Here is a 12,711-nt window from a genome sequence, read left to right on the forward strand (position 1 = left end):
CGGGCAAAAAGAACTTCCTCGTGAAGGAAATAAGAAAAGCTTTGAGAGATGGCGACGAAGAAGACTGTTTGGATCACACTGTTGTGTATATTTGTTGTTTCCCAGGCGGATCAGGGTTTCGATGTTCGTCATCACCTCTCCACCGTCACTAGGTTCTTTTCTCAATCCTTCTTTTATTGCGTTCTTCCCGAGGAAAGTTTGAATCAAAGAACAACACTTTATATCATCTGGGTCTAAATCAGTTTGACCTAATTGGTCAAGATTGCTGTCCGTTTGCCTGACTACATTGACAACATTTTTGTCAGAAATTTGTGTAGTTTTCTTTAGTGAGTTTTAATTTGTTTTTTATGTGGGGAATTTGAAATTGGTGTGCAGATACTCAGTTTCGAAAGATGTTACTCAAAATTTGATTGAAGGATCCAATGTCCCCAGTGAGTGTACACCTATCCACCTTAACCTTGTGGTAAGCTTACTTTACTAGAGGATTCATTATTTTTGTTATGGAAACCCCAAAAGTGAGGTAGAATGAAGACTGAAATTGGTGGTCTTTTAACATTGTTAGGCTAGGCATGGAACACGTTCTCCGACCAAGAAACGGTTGCGGGAATTGGAGAATTTGGCTGGTAGGTTAAAGGAACTGGTAAGAGATGCAGAAGCTAGGAAATTGTCTTTAGACAAAGTTCCTGGATGGTTAGGAAAATGGAAATCTCCTTGGGAAGGAAAAGTGAAAGGCGGGGAGCTGATCAGGCAAGGGGAGGACGAGTTGTACCAACTGGGAATCCGAGTTAGGGAACGGTTTCCTAGTTTGTTTGAAGATGATTACCATCCTGATGTCTATACAATAAGAGCTACGCAGGTTGGTTTCCCTTTTATGTGAGTACCGGAGTTTGGTTGCAAATATTGGTGGAGGACATTCCTGACTTGTTTAAATCTCTTGGGTAGATTCCTCGGGCATCTGCAAGTGCTGTAGCATTTGGAATGGGGTTGTTCAAGGAGAAAGGAAATCTGGGACCAGGTCGTAATAGAGCATTTGCTGTCACAAGTGAAAACCGTGCTAGTGATACAAAGCTGAGATTTTTTGAATGTTGTCAAAACTACAAGGTACTGTCATGATTGAATGGATCTAAGTTATTTTTGTTGTATGGTTCATCCTCAATATAGTTATTCTGAGTTTTTATTTTTCTTTACCTGTCTATGATTGCAGAGCTATAGGAAAGCTAAGGAACCTGCTGTGGATAAGCTCAAGGAACCTGTTTTGAATAAGATTACAGCTTCAGTTGCAAAGAGATATGGTCTAAGTTTCACTAAAAAGGACGTTTCTTCTCTCTGGTTTCTTTGCAAGCAGGTGCTTCATTCTTCAATCTCGTTTTAATTTTTCTCTAGGTTTATACACTCCTTTCCTGGAGGCTAGGACACCTATGTCACGTCATGAATCAATTATAATACTAATGTTGTTCTATAAATTTCAGGAAGCATCATTGCTTAATGTAACTAATCAAAGTTGTGAACTTTTCACGCCATCAGAGGTACGTTCAAGTTGCCAGTTCATTCTCTCTGTCTTTGGATCTTTTTACATGTGCTTTAGATATATTTTCGGGCTCATGGATTTTATGCTGTAACACTAGTTATCTGTAACACAATCATCTGTAGGTTGCTTTGCTGGAATGGACAGATGACTTGGAAGTGTTTCTCCTCAAAGGCTATGGCAATTCCTTGAACTACAAAATGGGAGTTCCGTTGCTAGAAGATGTTTTGAATTCAATGGAAGAAGCTATCAAGGCCCGGGAAGGTAATCTCAAACTTGAAACCAAGAATATATGAACGATTTGCTTGTCAATTTAGTCATCAGATCTAAGTTGTCCTACTTAATTACCCTGCAGAAAAGCTCCCGCCTGGAAGTTACGAAAAAGCAAGGCTTAGGTTTGCACATGCCGAAACAATAGTTCCCTTTTCTTGTCTTCTTGGGCTTTTCCTTCATGGATCTGGTTAGTCTATCACATCTGATATTCCTACGCTTGTGCTTGTTGTAAAACATGTAATTCTACTCAGTGCTTCTTCTTCTTTAACAATGTTTGAAATGTTTCACAGAGTTTGAGAAAATACAGAAGGAACAACCATTGGAACTCCCTCCACAACCTCCTAAAACCAGAGATTTCAGAGGCAGCACCATGGCTCCTTTTGCTGGGAACAACATTCTTGTCCTCTACAGTTGTCCCGTAGATTCCTCTCCCAAATACTTCGTTCAGGTTCTGCACAACGAGCATCCTATTGCACTTCCAGTAAGTTTCATCTATCTAACCCAAACTCAGTTTCAGCTCTATTGTAGTGGACAGTGGCCAAATAGAATTGTAGACATAACTTCCACAATTTAATTAACTCACTTTTCCGTTTTTTCTCTTCTTCTATATCCTAATGTCTCCATACAAATTTCAGGGTTGTGACGGAAAAGATTTCTGTTCTCTTGAAGATTTCAAGGTATTTTGCATCTTTCCCTCTGAAGTTTTCCTACGAATATTATACATTTTCTTTTGTAAAACCTATACAGGCATGAACCTCTATTGTCCATCACTTTACAGGCCAAAGTGGTAACCCCTCATCTAAAGCATGCTTTTGACAACCTCTGCAATGCTAATCGAGATGACCCGAAACAGAAGCCTGCATCAAGTAAGTTATCTATACTGTTCGGTTGGCTGTTTGGGTCGAGCCAGGATACCGAGCTCTAGTTACTTCGCAGCTCTTCTTGCTGGCTGAGTACAGTTTGAACCTGAAATCACGTAGAGCAATGTCGTCTGTTTTTTGTCGCTTTGCCACAGTTTTTAGTTAGTTCCATCCGGTTATCCGAAATGTTTCAATTTTGATCTTTGAATCTATTTCCATACCGGCTCGGTAGATACTAAAAGCCTTAAATTACATATGTAGTACATCAATCCGAGTAAGGACTTGTAATCTTTATTACTCTATGTTTGGTTCCAATCCCTCTTGGGTTAAGATTGGAGTATAACTTTTGATATAAAGTACCACTCGAGAAAAGAATCTGTATCTCTCTATGTTTTATTATATTAATCACCAACTTTATAAGGGAAAACTGAAAACAACTCTATGATCTTGTAAGATAACTGATGGAATCGGGACACTCGAGACGAATATAATCATACATGAGTCCTTGAAAAGGGCTCTTGGCGAGGGGTTGAGTTAGATATATGGTGTTGTTTCCCAGGCGAAGAGAAGAATCAGGCACATTCACATTGTACAACCAATATAGTCCATGAATACCATGCCTTGCAATTGTATTATCCTTTCCTATTTGCTCGGTCGTGAACAATGGAGGATTTGCAGAAGGATCGTTGACCCGAACCTGCAAAAAGATTACCAAACAAACAAATGAATATTTACTTTCATAGAGAAAAAAAAGAGTGTCAATGCAACTTCAGATTTGCACCTGCAGTTCTGCTACATTTGATGTAGCTAGAGCAATTCGCAATTTGAAGTTTCCGGTTAAGTTTTTCATTTTATCGTCGAATTGAAACCTGATCTGCCATGTTGTACCGCTATATCCTCCATTTGCTAGCTTCCTACAAATCCAATGTTTTTATACTTATTAACAAAGTTTCATAGTGTTTTGAATTTAAAAGAGTAACAAACTAACCTTGTAACTTGCATGAAGAACCATTTCTTAGAATGATCATCAACATCAGCATTGTAGACCATATCTTCGTCGGGGTACAGTTCTGAATACCGTTCCCACAATCCGTATTGTCGGTATTTATCAGAACGGTTTGAGTATAGTTTGTTTACAAAGGTTGGATTAGGGTCAGGAATGTAGAACTCTGCAGCGGTTCGGTCTGGCACACCGATTTCCCATATAGTTGAACCGTCTCTAGGAGGTTCATACACCAAGTCCCCTAGGTTAGTCTTTGAGCCTGTTTCCAGTGTTACACTCTTTGTCAGAATGATGTACATATATACAAAACAGTCGTTGTGGTAATACAAGTATTCGAACCTGGAGAAATATCAAAAACGGTGTCGTTGTGGTAATCACCGATGAATCCAGGAGCAAAGGCATAGAGATTATAACGACCACTTCTCACATTATTGATAGAAAAATATCCGTTTTCGTCTGCTTTTGACCAGAACTGATAACCCTGTTAATGTAATTAAGACAAAAACTTATCACTAATCGAATTAATGTTAATTAACAAGAAGGAGAATGAGTATATGAATAGAGTTAAGGAAATTACTTTGTATTCTCTTTGCCATGAGCCAACATCTCCTGGTGCAGCCAATCCCACGTAGGAACCATTTGCCGGTATATCCTCATTACGTATGAATCTGTTAGGAAAAAAAAACTATCACTTAGGAATCTGTTACGTCATAAACGAGGTAGTTTCAAGGGATAAATGAAGCAACTAGTGTACCTGTCTCTTACGAGTAATCTACCGCTAACAGATCCTCTTTGGTCAGATGCAGGAAAATCATCTGAAGCTATGAAGTTATAAGGCCACTTCTCTTCTTCAATCTTTGTCTGAAACAACAACCAAATTATTGTTCAGCTCTCTTGTTCTTACATATGCACATGAATATGTGTGTGGTAGATGTATGACTGACCTGGTTCTTGGCTTCATGCCAGAGCAAGAGAGGATCAACTCCTTTAGGAAAAGAGTTGAGATAAATAAAGACAGGTCCGAATACTTTCTTCCATGCTTCACCTTGTTTAAAAGTCATGATTAAATCTGCTCCAACATAGTGAGTGCTGTGAAATATCTGTTCCATTTCACACACATAAATTATCATTCATCTTCCATCCAAATTTTGAATCGACTTATGTTGAAACCTATTGCTCACCGCGAGGTTGGTTGGACCGACATGGGAGCCTAGGAATTGCTTGAGAGGTCCAGCAGATCGGAACTCGTTGCTTGGAGTGATTTGCCAGAATCCAACTGAATCATTTGTGCTTATCCATCCATGTACTTTTATGTCTTTACTCTCCATTGAGTACTCATACTTGTCATCAACCTATAAGACAAAAAGACTTTAATCCTCTGTTTCCTATGTTTTCAAGCTGTAAATGTAAATGGATGGCTTAAATGTTTTCTGATAATTATTTGAATCTATACCTCTCCTTTGAACTCAGGCTCGATAGGGTCGAGAAGTCTAACCGCCTCGGGATAAGCAAGAGGTTGACCCCGAGGTGGGATTCGATCATCTGGCAAAGGCATGTACCTCTGCCTGTCATCTGAAATCGCCATGTAATGAAACTTGTCCTTGTTTAGCTTAATAGCAAACCGGATATTATCGAGTTCAACAGCAGGCCATCCTTGTAACCGCTCGAAGATGGCATAAGTGTAGAACCCCGACGAGTTTCGCAACATTACAAATCTGAAAAATCAAACTCAAATCCCATCAATATATTCCAAAGCAAAGAAAAAAATTAAAATAGCTTTTATTGAGATACATACAGATGACTAGTTAGTTACCTCTTGTCTATATTCACTGGAACAGCCGTGGTTGAAGATGTATTCCATGTCCTTGAAAACGATAGCTCTATCAGTTCATCGTTCTGCGTCTTCACTTCCATCTTTGTTGCTTCAATCCTGTAAAGTATTAATCCAACTAAGTGTCATTGCGGAATAACAATTGGTATGATTAAAATGTAACACAATCTTTACCGGTCTAGTGTGCCTTTGGTCTTTTTGGTTTTTTTTCCAGGAAAGTTCCACACTAAGTCCCAGTAACTGCAGACATCAGATCAATTAGAGCTTATACACTCGCATCAGAGCAGCTACATACATATACAATTATAGATTTACCCTCTATCATCTTCTTTGCCGTCATACGCGAGCACATTTTCGATACCGTTATACTGGATCCCGGTGACAAATCCCTCAGGATTTGACAAAGTTAATTGAAAAATTCCATTGTCCATTACCACCTGTAATCATGGTCATAGTTTAGGGTTTAGGAAAAGATCTACGTGACTTGTACATCAAGAAAGCCATAAATTAAGAGCGTAACGGTTTTGTTATTTATTAAAGATGTGTCTTTAAAGTAAAGGTAATTTATAAGAATCTTGATTAGTTAAAAAAAAAACGTAAAGAGACTACGTACATGTCGATCTTGGTAATGTAACTGCAAGACTTGTGTTGATTCTTGCTCAGGAGTTTGATTTTGGGAGATTGCAATTTCAAACAAAGACATGAACATGATCAAAGCAATAATCCATCCTCTCTGTTTCAATAAGTGTCTCCGGTAATCTATTATTTTTCACCAAACATGCATACCATCACTTTTGTTAGGAATTAGGTTCTTATATCATGTATATAGGTTAAATATTTATAAATAATCTAACTAAAAGAAATTGTAATGATGTTTTCTTCTGTGATGCGTACCTTTGGTCGTCACGAGCTTGAACACATGTGAAGAGAACAGAAACATGATTAAATCAGCGTATTTGTCTTGGAGCTTTCTCGAAATCTGTCCACAAACGTAATAAGACAAATGAACTTGTACAGACGAGGCAAGTAAGAAAGAAAGAAAGAAGAGTCGTTGTTAATATATTATGACACAATAAAATCATTATATAGGTTTTCTTCTAATAAGAATCCATTACTCACACAAAAACTTTGAAGTGGGGACAAATGATAAGAGACAAAAAGTAAAACATACGAACATGTGAACTAATAAAAAAGAAACATAGAAAAGAAAAAAGAGAGAAGTAAGTTTAATGGTCTAGGCAACATCAAAAGTTTTCTTCTGCTATAAACAAAGAATTCCTTTTTTCATATTACTGTATGACCCAGACTTTATTGGCGTCTTGTAAAATTCATTAAAATAAGAATAGAAAATGAACAAATTATTCCATCAAGAAACATTAGACAATTCCAATCCCATGTAGAGGCATGAACCAAAACTCGTTAAAAATGATTCAGACTCAAAAAGTATGATGTTGAACATGGTTTACATACTTATGAATGCAATAGTTGTATCACGTGCTACGATTCGTAAAAAGCAACCACTCCCAATAATAATACATCTTTGTCTTTTCTTTTCTTTGCCCCAACAAATACTTAGCCTACTCGGAAGATTTCTAAGGAAAATGTACCTAACCACCGTAACATCCGATTTACCTGAAAGTGGTTCGGTTGTTGACAGTGACACCACTTCATAATTAATTGTATTCGATCTATAGCTTTTGTTGTAGATGTATAAATATGCAAAAATGCACACGAACAAGATAAGGGAATATAACGAATGCTGATGCTTGAAGCAAAAGTTGTATGCGGCAGCTTGGGTGGTTGATTGGAGTTAGGGAAAACACAAACATTCATATAAAAACATATACATATCGAAGAAATATATAAAGACTATTTTAACAGGTTGTTCACCAAATGCTGACCCAAAATAATTTCCAACGAACACTATTCACGGGTTTAATTTTCACATTATTTAACAGAAAAAGGTCTTTTTCGATGAAATTAATCAAACAGATGAGTAAACTACATCCCTATATTCTTCATATATGTCTTTTATGTATACCAAGAACGAACCATAATGTCACTAACCTTTCAAGAGTTGATCTGGAGTCTGAAATTTTGACAATACAGCCAGGAAAAAAAAATTGTTTTCAAAAACACAACATTGAGATGATTCTTAATAGAAGAGAAACGATTTGATAATGTGGTACCAAAACAGTCAACTAATAATAAAGTTTAGTAGTTATTGATTTAGATCTCATTTCAACCCTCGAGATAATCTTCCATTTAAAAAGATTTATTGATTTGCCAAAGGAAAAAAGAGTTGATCAAAAGGATAGATTGAGCACCTTTCTAAGAAATTATTAAAACTGGAAAGTCAAGATTCATGTGTCTTAATTATATTTTATGATGTTACCATCAGATATTTTGTATGTATCTGATTTAATTTCTCCTAATCTTTTCCCTTTCTATATGATTATTTGCAAAAATGAATAACAGTCGAAATCCTTTTTTTAAGTAATTCAAAAGGTACTATAAGAAAAATATTTCATAACATTTATGTCACTATAATTAATTTCTAAGATAAATTTTATATTAAAACACTTTACCAAGCCTAAAGACTTTAATGTTATCATTATTTACTCTGGTTTATTTTATAATCTTCTTTTTTTTCACTTGTCTCTGTGAAATATATATATTTTTGAAAGAGTGATGGAAATCAAGGAAAAATATATAAACATTTTAAATCAAATTTGGTTATACTTCTGAAAGAGTGATGGAAATCAAGGAAAAATAATTAATCAAATAGGATGTAAAGGGTAGAATCGAAATTAAATAAACCACGTGATGAGATCGAACGGTTGAAAAGAAAGTAGTCGTCTGCATGCACAAGATCTCAACCATTCAATTAAAACAACAAATATATCTGCAGCGCTAGAGCTAAACCCTAATCTTCTTTTTTCTTCTTCTCTCGATCTCCATTGAAATAATGCGCAGAAAATTCAGAGGTAAGATTTGAATCTCTTGCTCGATATTGTTTGTCTTTATCTTGATAAGATTTCATCTGTCATGCTAAACTAGCTAACTGAGCTAACCGATCGATCGAAATATCGAACCTTTTTTGTTTTGTTTTGTTTTTCTTCAGTTTCGTAATTGAATTTTGCTTAAACCTCGCAGATGGTGAAGTACGCGTATTCTGGGATTTGAATGATTTCCCAGTCCCTAAGGGTCGCAAGATTCGTGACATTATTGAATCTGTTCTTAGGAGACGGGATTATAAAGGTGAGGTGTCAATCACGGCTTATGGTGCGGATCCTGAAGACAATCCTCTGGAGAGTGGAATCAAATTCGTACACAGAAGTAAGTTTTTCCTTTTTTTTACTCAGAACATTAAGAATTTGTATGTATGTGTCTCTACAATCTAAAGATGAATGATATATATTTTTGCCAGGGGATAAATATTGGAGGCTTAATAAGATATTAGTAGACTTTGCTTTGGCCGCAGCGGACAATCATGAGCCCCATCTTGTACCATTAACTTTGATGGTAGTCGCAGAAAACATCAAGAGAGATACCGAGTTCTTCTATCTTCTACGAAACGTGAATTCTATAAGGTTCAATGTCTTATTAGTAGTCCCTGATGTGTGCCACCCAGAACTTCCTTTTGTTAACTTAGCTTGGCGTTGGACAGACCTACTACAGGGAGGAGATCCTATGCCCGAAACCGAATTACTCGCCCTATTAGATCGAGGGAAACAAGAGTTTATCTGGTGATTATGAACATGATAGGTACGCTGATGATATGGTGATGCCTGGGCTCCATATCTAAAGTAATGTCGTTATATCAAGATGATCGATACTTTGGATTTTAAAAGGCTCTGGTGGTTTTTGTGTACATGTTATCTTTCTTGTCTTAAACCATGATTTGTTTTGAGTTCAAGTGATTTAACTTGCACGGTTTTAAGTTTGCTCTCTGTCCTAAAGCATGTTCTTGGATCCTCGATTGTTATGTTTATACTCTATAATATTACTAATGATTAACTGAAGAAAATGTAACACTTTTCTTTGCAAATCGAAATTCATGCTCACCAAAAACTTGGAGTTTGCGGTTTTGATCTAGTGTGTGATGATAATAGAAGGGTGTTAACATAACCTTTTGGGCCTTCTGGTCTTCTTCTCCACTTTTCAGGCCCAATAAGGCCCAAAAGGTTATGTGTTGCCACTGGAAATAAACAAAAGATTTGCATAAATAATTCCCGACCATATAACCGATCATCTTACGGTACACAAATGAATCTTTTTTGTTTTTAAGAATTTGAACTATGCAACATGTAGAAATAAATGTAATGATAATTATGGGAATATTTCCCCAAACAAAGGATCGAATCAAAGTGCTGGTTCAACGTCGGCGTATAGGTGAAGTAATGTTGAGCAAGTTATTAAAGTACCCTCAGCCACTTGGTTGTGTACGTATTGTAATTAAGGGGTAGAATCGTGATTTAGCAAACCACTTGATATCCGAATCTTCTCCCTCATCGGCAGCCGCAGATGTAAACCTAATAAATTTCATTTTTTCTATATCTTACTAGGTAAATTTTCTGAATCTCCGGTAGAAAGCATGGAGTCACCAAAAGACTACTGCTGTAAGATCTCTATATCTCTTTGATCCAAATTGATCGCAATCGATCGTACGTAATCTTATTGTTTCATTTTAAATTATAATATGCGTTCGCAGCTGCTAACACACGCGTCTTCTGGGACGTCGATGATTTCCCAATCCCTGAGAATGGCGATTTGTGTGCTTTTCGTTCCAAAGTCAGACGAGCTCTTGAGATGGAGGGTTATTATGGTTCCCACCTGACAATCTTTGCTTATGTTAGCGACGAAAAAGCTATGGTAGACGAGGAGAGGAGGCAATTTGCCATGGCCGAGATCCCGCTCATGTGCGTAAATGTTGAAAAACGGTCGAGACTCTCTAAGATGATACTTGAAATGCTTGCGTGGGCATTCCAGAATCCTAACCCTAATAAAGCAATTTTACTCATAGTTGCAAAAGACATCCCAGAGGGAGACACGGAGTTTGGCCGTGTTCTTGGAATACTGGCAGAAAGAGGTTACCATGTTTTCTGTACAGTGCCTGATGACTTCCCGCAAGGACAACTGCCACCAGCTGGTCCTCGCAAGGACAACTGCCACCAGCTGGTCCTGCAGAGTTGACATGGCGTTGGACAGAGCTGTTTGATGGCAAGTACTCTATCGAAGCTGCTTTTGATTCGGATACCGAAAGTGATGATGATGCGGATTGTCCTCTTCAGGAGAAACGTCCGAAGACAAGTACTGAATGAAGCTGGTAGTTCTCACAAGTAGTAGCTTAGCTTTCTCTGCGTTTTCAAATATAATTTGGTTTTGTGTATCTGAGTTATTTTCAACATTATCTTTGATTGAGAAAGGCCGGGCAACTTATATATATATATATATATATATATATATTTTTGATGTAATTATTACTAGTTGAAGAATTTATAGACTGCATAACACACCTAGATTAATTCCAATTGCGTATCAAACCGATTGAAACACCGATCGAATCTTGGAGTTTGCGGTGCGTAAATAATAGAAGTTGCTTCACATAGAATAAGAAGTTGTTCAGATAGAAGGTTTAGAGTAGATTTCTCTGTTGCCTGCGGTTGGTTTTAACACCCTCACATTCCTGTTTGACCAAAACGCTGAGAATATAGCTGACTTGACATCTTCCAACAATTAACCCTAAAAAGGGAAGTGGGCCCTAAAAAGGGCTAAGGCTTTGGTCCATATATAACATCTACACCCTAATTTTCTTCTACTTTCTCCTCTCGATCTCCGTTAAAAGAAAGAATGGCCAGAGAAGAATTCGCCAGTAAGATCTGAATCTCTTGCTCGAAATTGTTTTTTTCACTATTTGGATTAGATTTCTTCTCTCATGCTAAACTAGCCAAGCCGATCGATCGCATCAAACTTTTTCTTATTTTCCTTCAGTTTCGTAATTGTTTATTGCGTGTGTCCGTCGCAGATGGTGAAGTACACGTCTTCTGGGATGTGAATGATTTCCCAGTCCCTGAGAATCGCAGTATACGTGAAATTATTGACTCTCTTCTTAGGAGATACGGTTATAAAGGTGAGGTGACAATCACGGCTTATGGTGAGAAGGATCCTGAAGACAATCCTCTCGAGAGTGGAATCACCTTCGTAGAGAAAAGTGAGTTTTTCCTTTAACTCAAAAACATATGCTTATATTATTATATATATTAAGATATTGTAGTAGGTTTGTGTTCTATATATTAAGATATTGTAGTAGATATCTAAGATGAATGGTGATATTTATTTACAGGGAATAAATTTAGGAGGCTTGATAGGATATTAGTAGACTTTGCTTTGGCCGCAGCGGACAATCACGAGCCCCATCGTGTACCATTAACTTTGATGGTAGTCGCAAAAAACGTCAAGGAAAATAATGAGTTCCACGGTCTTCTTCAAAGTGTGAATGCTGCAAATTTCAATGTCTTGTTGGTTTTGCCTGATGTGTACGACCCAAAAGAAGTGGCACTTCCTGATGTTAACTTTGCTTGGCGTTGGACTAGCCTAGTAGATGGAGGAGATCCTATTCCCAAACCCGATTTTTTCTCCCTATTAGATGAAGGAGGAAGACGACGACGGTTTGTTCGACGATGCATCGGCGAGGGGTTGGGCTAGTCTACTAGCTAGCTGTGGCGACGCACGGCTCGATCTACAATCATGTTTTATCAAACTTTTGATTTCAAAAGGGCTCTGGCTGGTTTTTGTGTATGAAAATTTCGTGTAATCTGTTTTGTTTTGGGGTTTGTTCAAAAAAAAAATATATATATATATATATATATATATATGTTTTGTTTTGGGTTCTAACTGATCTTGCACTGTTTTAATTACGTTTACTCTGTCGTCTGTCCGGATCCTCGTGTCTTGTTTTTATAATATGATTAATTTAAGAAAACCAAGTTTGAACCAAGTTTGATCCTCAAATCTCCTCCGGTAGAGATAAGAAAGCATGTCCAGATTAACGTACACCTCTGATCGTGTTCGTGATCGTGATCGTAATCTTAATCTTATTGTTTTACTAGCAATTGATCCGCGCGTTAGATTAAGGTGTATTCTGGGTTTTGTTGTGTATTTTTTTTTGGTTACACAAAGCCATATTTACGTTTGTTGTTGTATTTGATTTTAGTTG

At 37.2% G+C, this 12,711-nt stretch overlaps 4 protein-coding genes across 6 annotated transcripts; 3 read left to right on the plus strand and 1 right to left on the minus strand.

Annotated features, from left to right (window-relative positions):
• Nucleotides 2–3,014, plus strand: LOC104755195 (multiple inositol polyphosphate phosphatase 1-like). The gene is made up of 11 exons (XM_010477541.2): nt 2–152; nt 376–463; nt 563–856; nt 943–1,101; nt 1,205–1,345; nt 1,470–1,526; nt 1,651–1,789; nt 1,881–1,985; nt 2,089–2,279; nt 2,434–2,475; nt 2,577–3,014. Exons 1-11 carry the CDS (start codon nt 49–51, stop codon nt 2,721–2,723), a joined length of 1,467 nt encoding a protein of 488 aa, XP_010475843.1. The 5' UTR covers nt 2–48; the 3' UTR covers nt 2,724–3,014.
• On the minus strand, nt 2,934–7,594 carry LOC104755193 (rhamnogalacturonate lyase B-like). 3 transcript variants are annotated; one of them, XM_010477539.1, is made up of 15 exons: nt 7,560–7,594; nt 6,387–6,471; nt 6,106–6,251; nt 5,808–5,929; nt 5,667–5,732; nt 5,475–5,591; nt 5,115–5,376; nt 4,843–5,013; nt 4,606–4,761; nt 4,416–4,522; nt 4,239–4,329; nt 4,001–4,142; nt 3,647–3,920; nt 3,440–3,572; nt 2,934–3,355 (listed from the first exon to the last, which is right to left on the minus strand). In XM_010477539.1, the coding sequence occupies exons 2-15, from the start codon at nt 6,430–6,432 to the stop codon at nt 3,098–3,100; spliced, it is 2,091 nt and encodes a 696-aa protein (XP_010475841.1). In that variant the 5' UTR covers nt 6,433–6,471; nt 7,560–7,594; the 3' UTR covers nt 2,934–3,097. The 3 variants fall into 3 exon arrangements, with proteins under 3 accessions (XP_010475841.1, XP_010475840.1, XP_010475842.1); XM_010477538.2 differs by lacking the exon at nt 7,560–7,594 and adding an exon at nt 7,125–7,286; XM_010477540.2 differs by lacking the exon at nt 7,560–7,594 and adding an exon at nt 6,612–6,712.
• LOC104755196 lies at nt 10,046–10,921 on the plus strand. The gene is made up of 2 exons (XM_010477542.2): nt 10,046–10,114; nt 10,207–10,921. Exons 1-2 carry the CDS (start codon nt 10,090–10,092, stop codon nt 10,686–10,688), a joined length of 507 nt encoding a protein of 168 aa, XP_010475844.1. The 5' UTR covers nt 10,046–10,089; the 3' UTR covers nt 10,689–10,921.
• LOC104755197 lies at nt 11,309–12,316 on the plus strand. The gene is made up of 3 exons (XM_010477544.2): nt 11,309–11,367; nt 11,521–11,706; nt 11,839–12,316. Exons 1-3 carry the CDS (start codon nt 11,346–11,348, stop codon nt 12,198–12,200), a joined length of 570 nt encoding a protein of 189 aa, XP_010475846.1. The 5' UTR covers nt 11,309–11,345; the 3' UTR covers nt 12,201–12,316.

The sequence above is a fragment of the Camelina sativa genome, chromosome 17 (assembly GCF_000633955.1).
Source record: "Camelina sativa cultivar DH55 chromosome 17, Cs, whole genome shotgun sequence".
NCBI classification, from domain to species: Eukaryota; Viridiplantae; Streptophyta; class Magnoliopsida; order Brassicales; family Brassicaceae; genus Camelina; species Camelina sativa.

Bases quoted from the DNA above. Each gene is read 5' to 3' on its own strand.
- LOC104755195 (XM_010477541.2), top strand. From the start codon at position 49: ATGGCGACGAAGAAGACTGTTTGGATCACACTGTTGTGTATATTTGTT. The intron at 1,102-1,204 runs GTACTGTCATGA...CTATGATTGCAG, and splicing joins AATGTTGTCAAAACTACAAG to AGCTATAGGAAAGCTAAGGA. The intron at 2,476-2,576 runs GTATTTTGCATC...ATCACTTTACAG, and splicing joins GTTCTCTTGAAGATTTCAAG to GCCAAAGTGGTAACCCCTCA.
- LOC104755193 (XM_010477538.2), bottom strand. From the start codon at position 7,163: ATGAAGTGGTGTCACTGTCAACAACCGAACCACTTTCAG. The intron at 4,523-4,605 runs GTCAGTCATACA...TTGTTGTTTCAG, and splicing joins GGCATGAAGCCAAGAACCAG to ACAAAGATTGAAGAAGAGAA. The intron at 4,143-4,238 runs GTAATTTCCTTA...TTACATTAACAG, and splicing joins CATGGCAAAGAGAATACAAA to GGTTATCAGTTCTGGTCAAA.
- LOC104755196 (XM_010477542.2), top strand. From the start codon at position 10,090: ATGGAGTCACCAAAAGACTACTGCT. The intron at 10,115-10,206 runs GTAAGATCTCTA...ATGCGTTCGCAG, and splicing joins GTCACCAAAAGACTACTGCT to CTGCTAACACACGCGTCTTC.
- LOC104755197 (XM_010477544.2), top strand. From the start codon at position 11,346: ATGGCCAGAGAAGAATTCGCCA. The intron at 11,368-11,520 runs GTAAGATCTGAA...TGTCCGTCGCAG, and splicing joins GGCCAGAGAAGAATTCGCCA to ATGGTGAAGTACACGTCTTC. The intron at 11,707-11,838 runs GTGAGTTTTTCC...ATTTATTTACAG, and splicing joins AATCACCTTCGTAGAGAAAA to GGAATAAATTTAGGAGGCTT.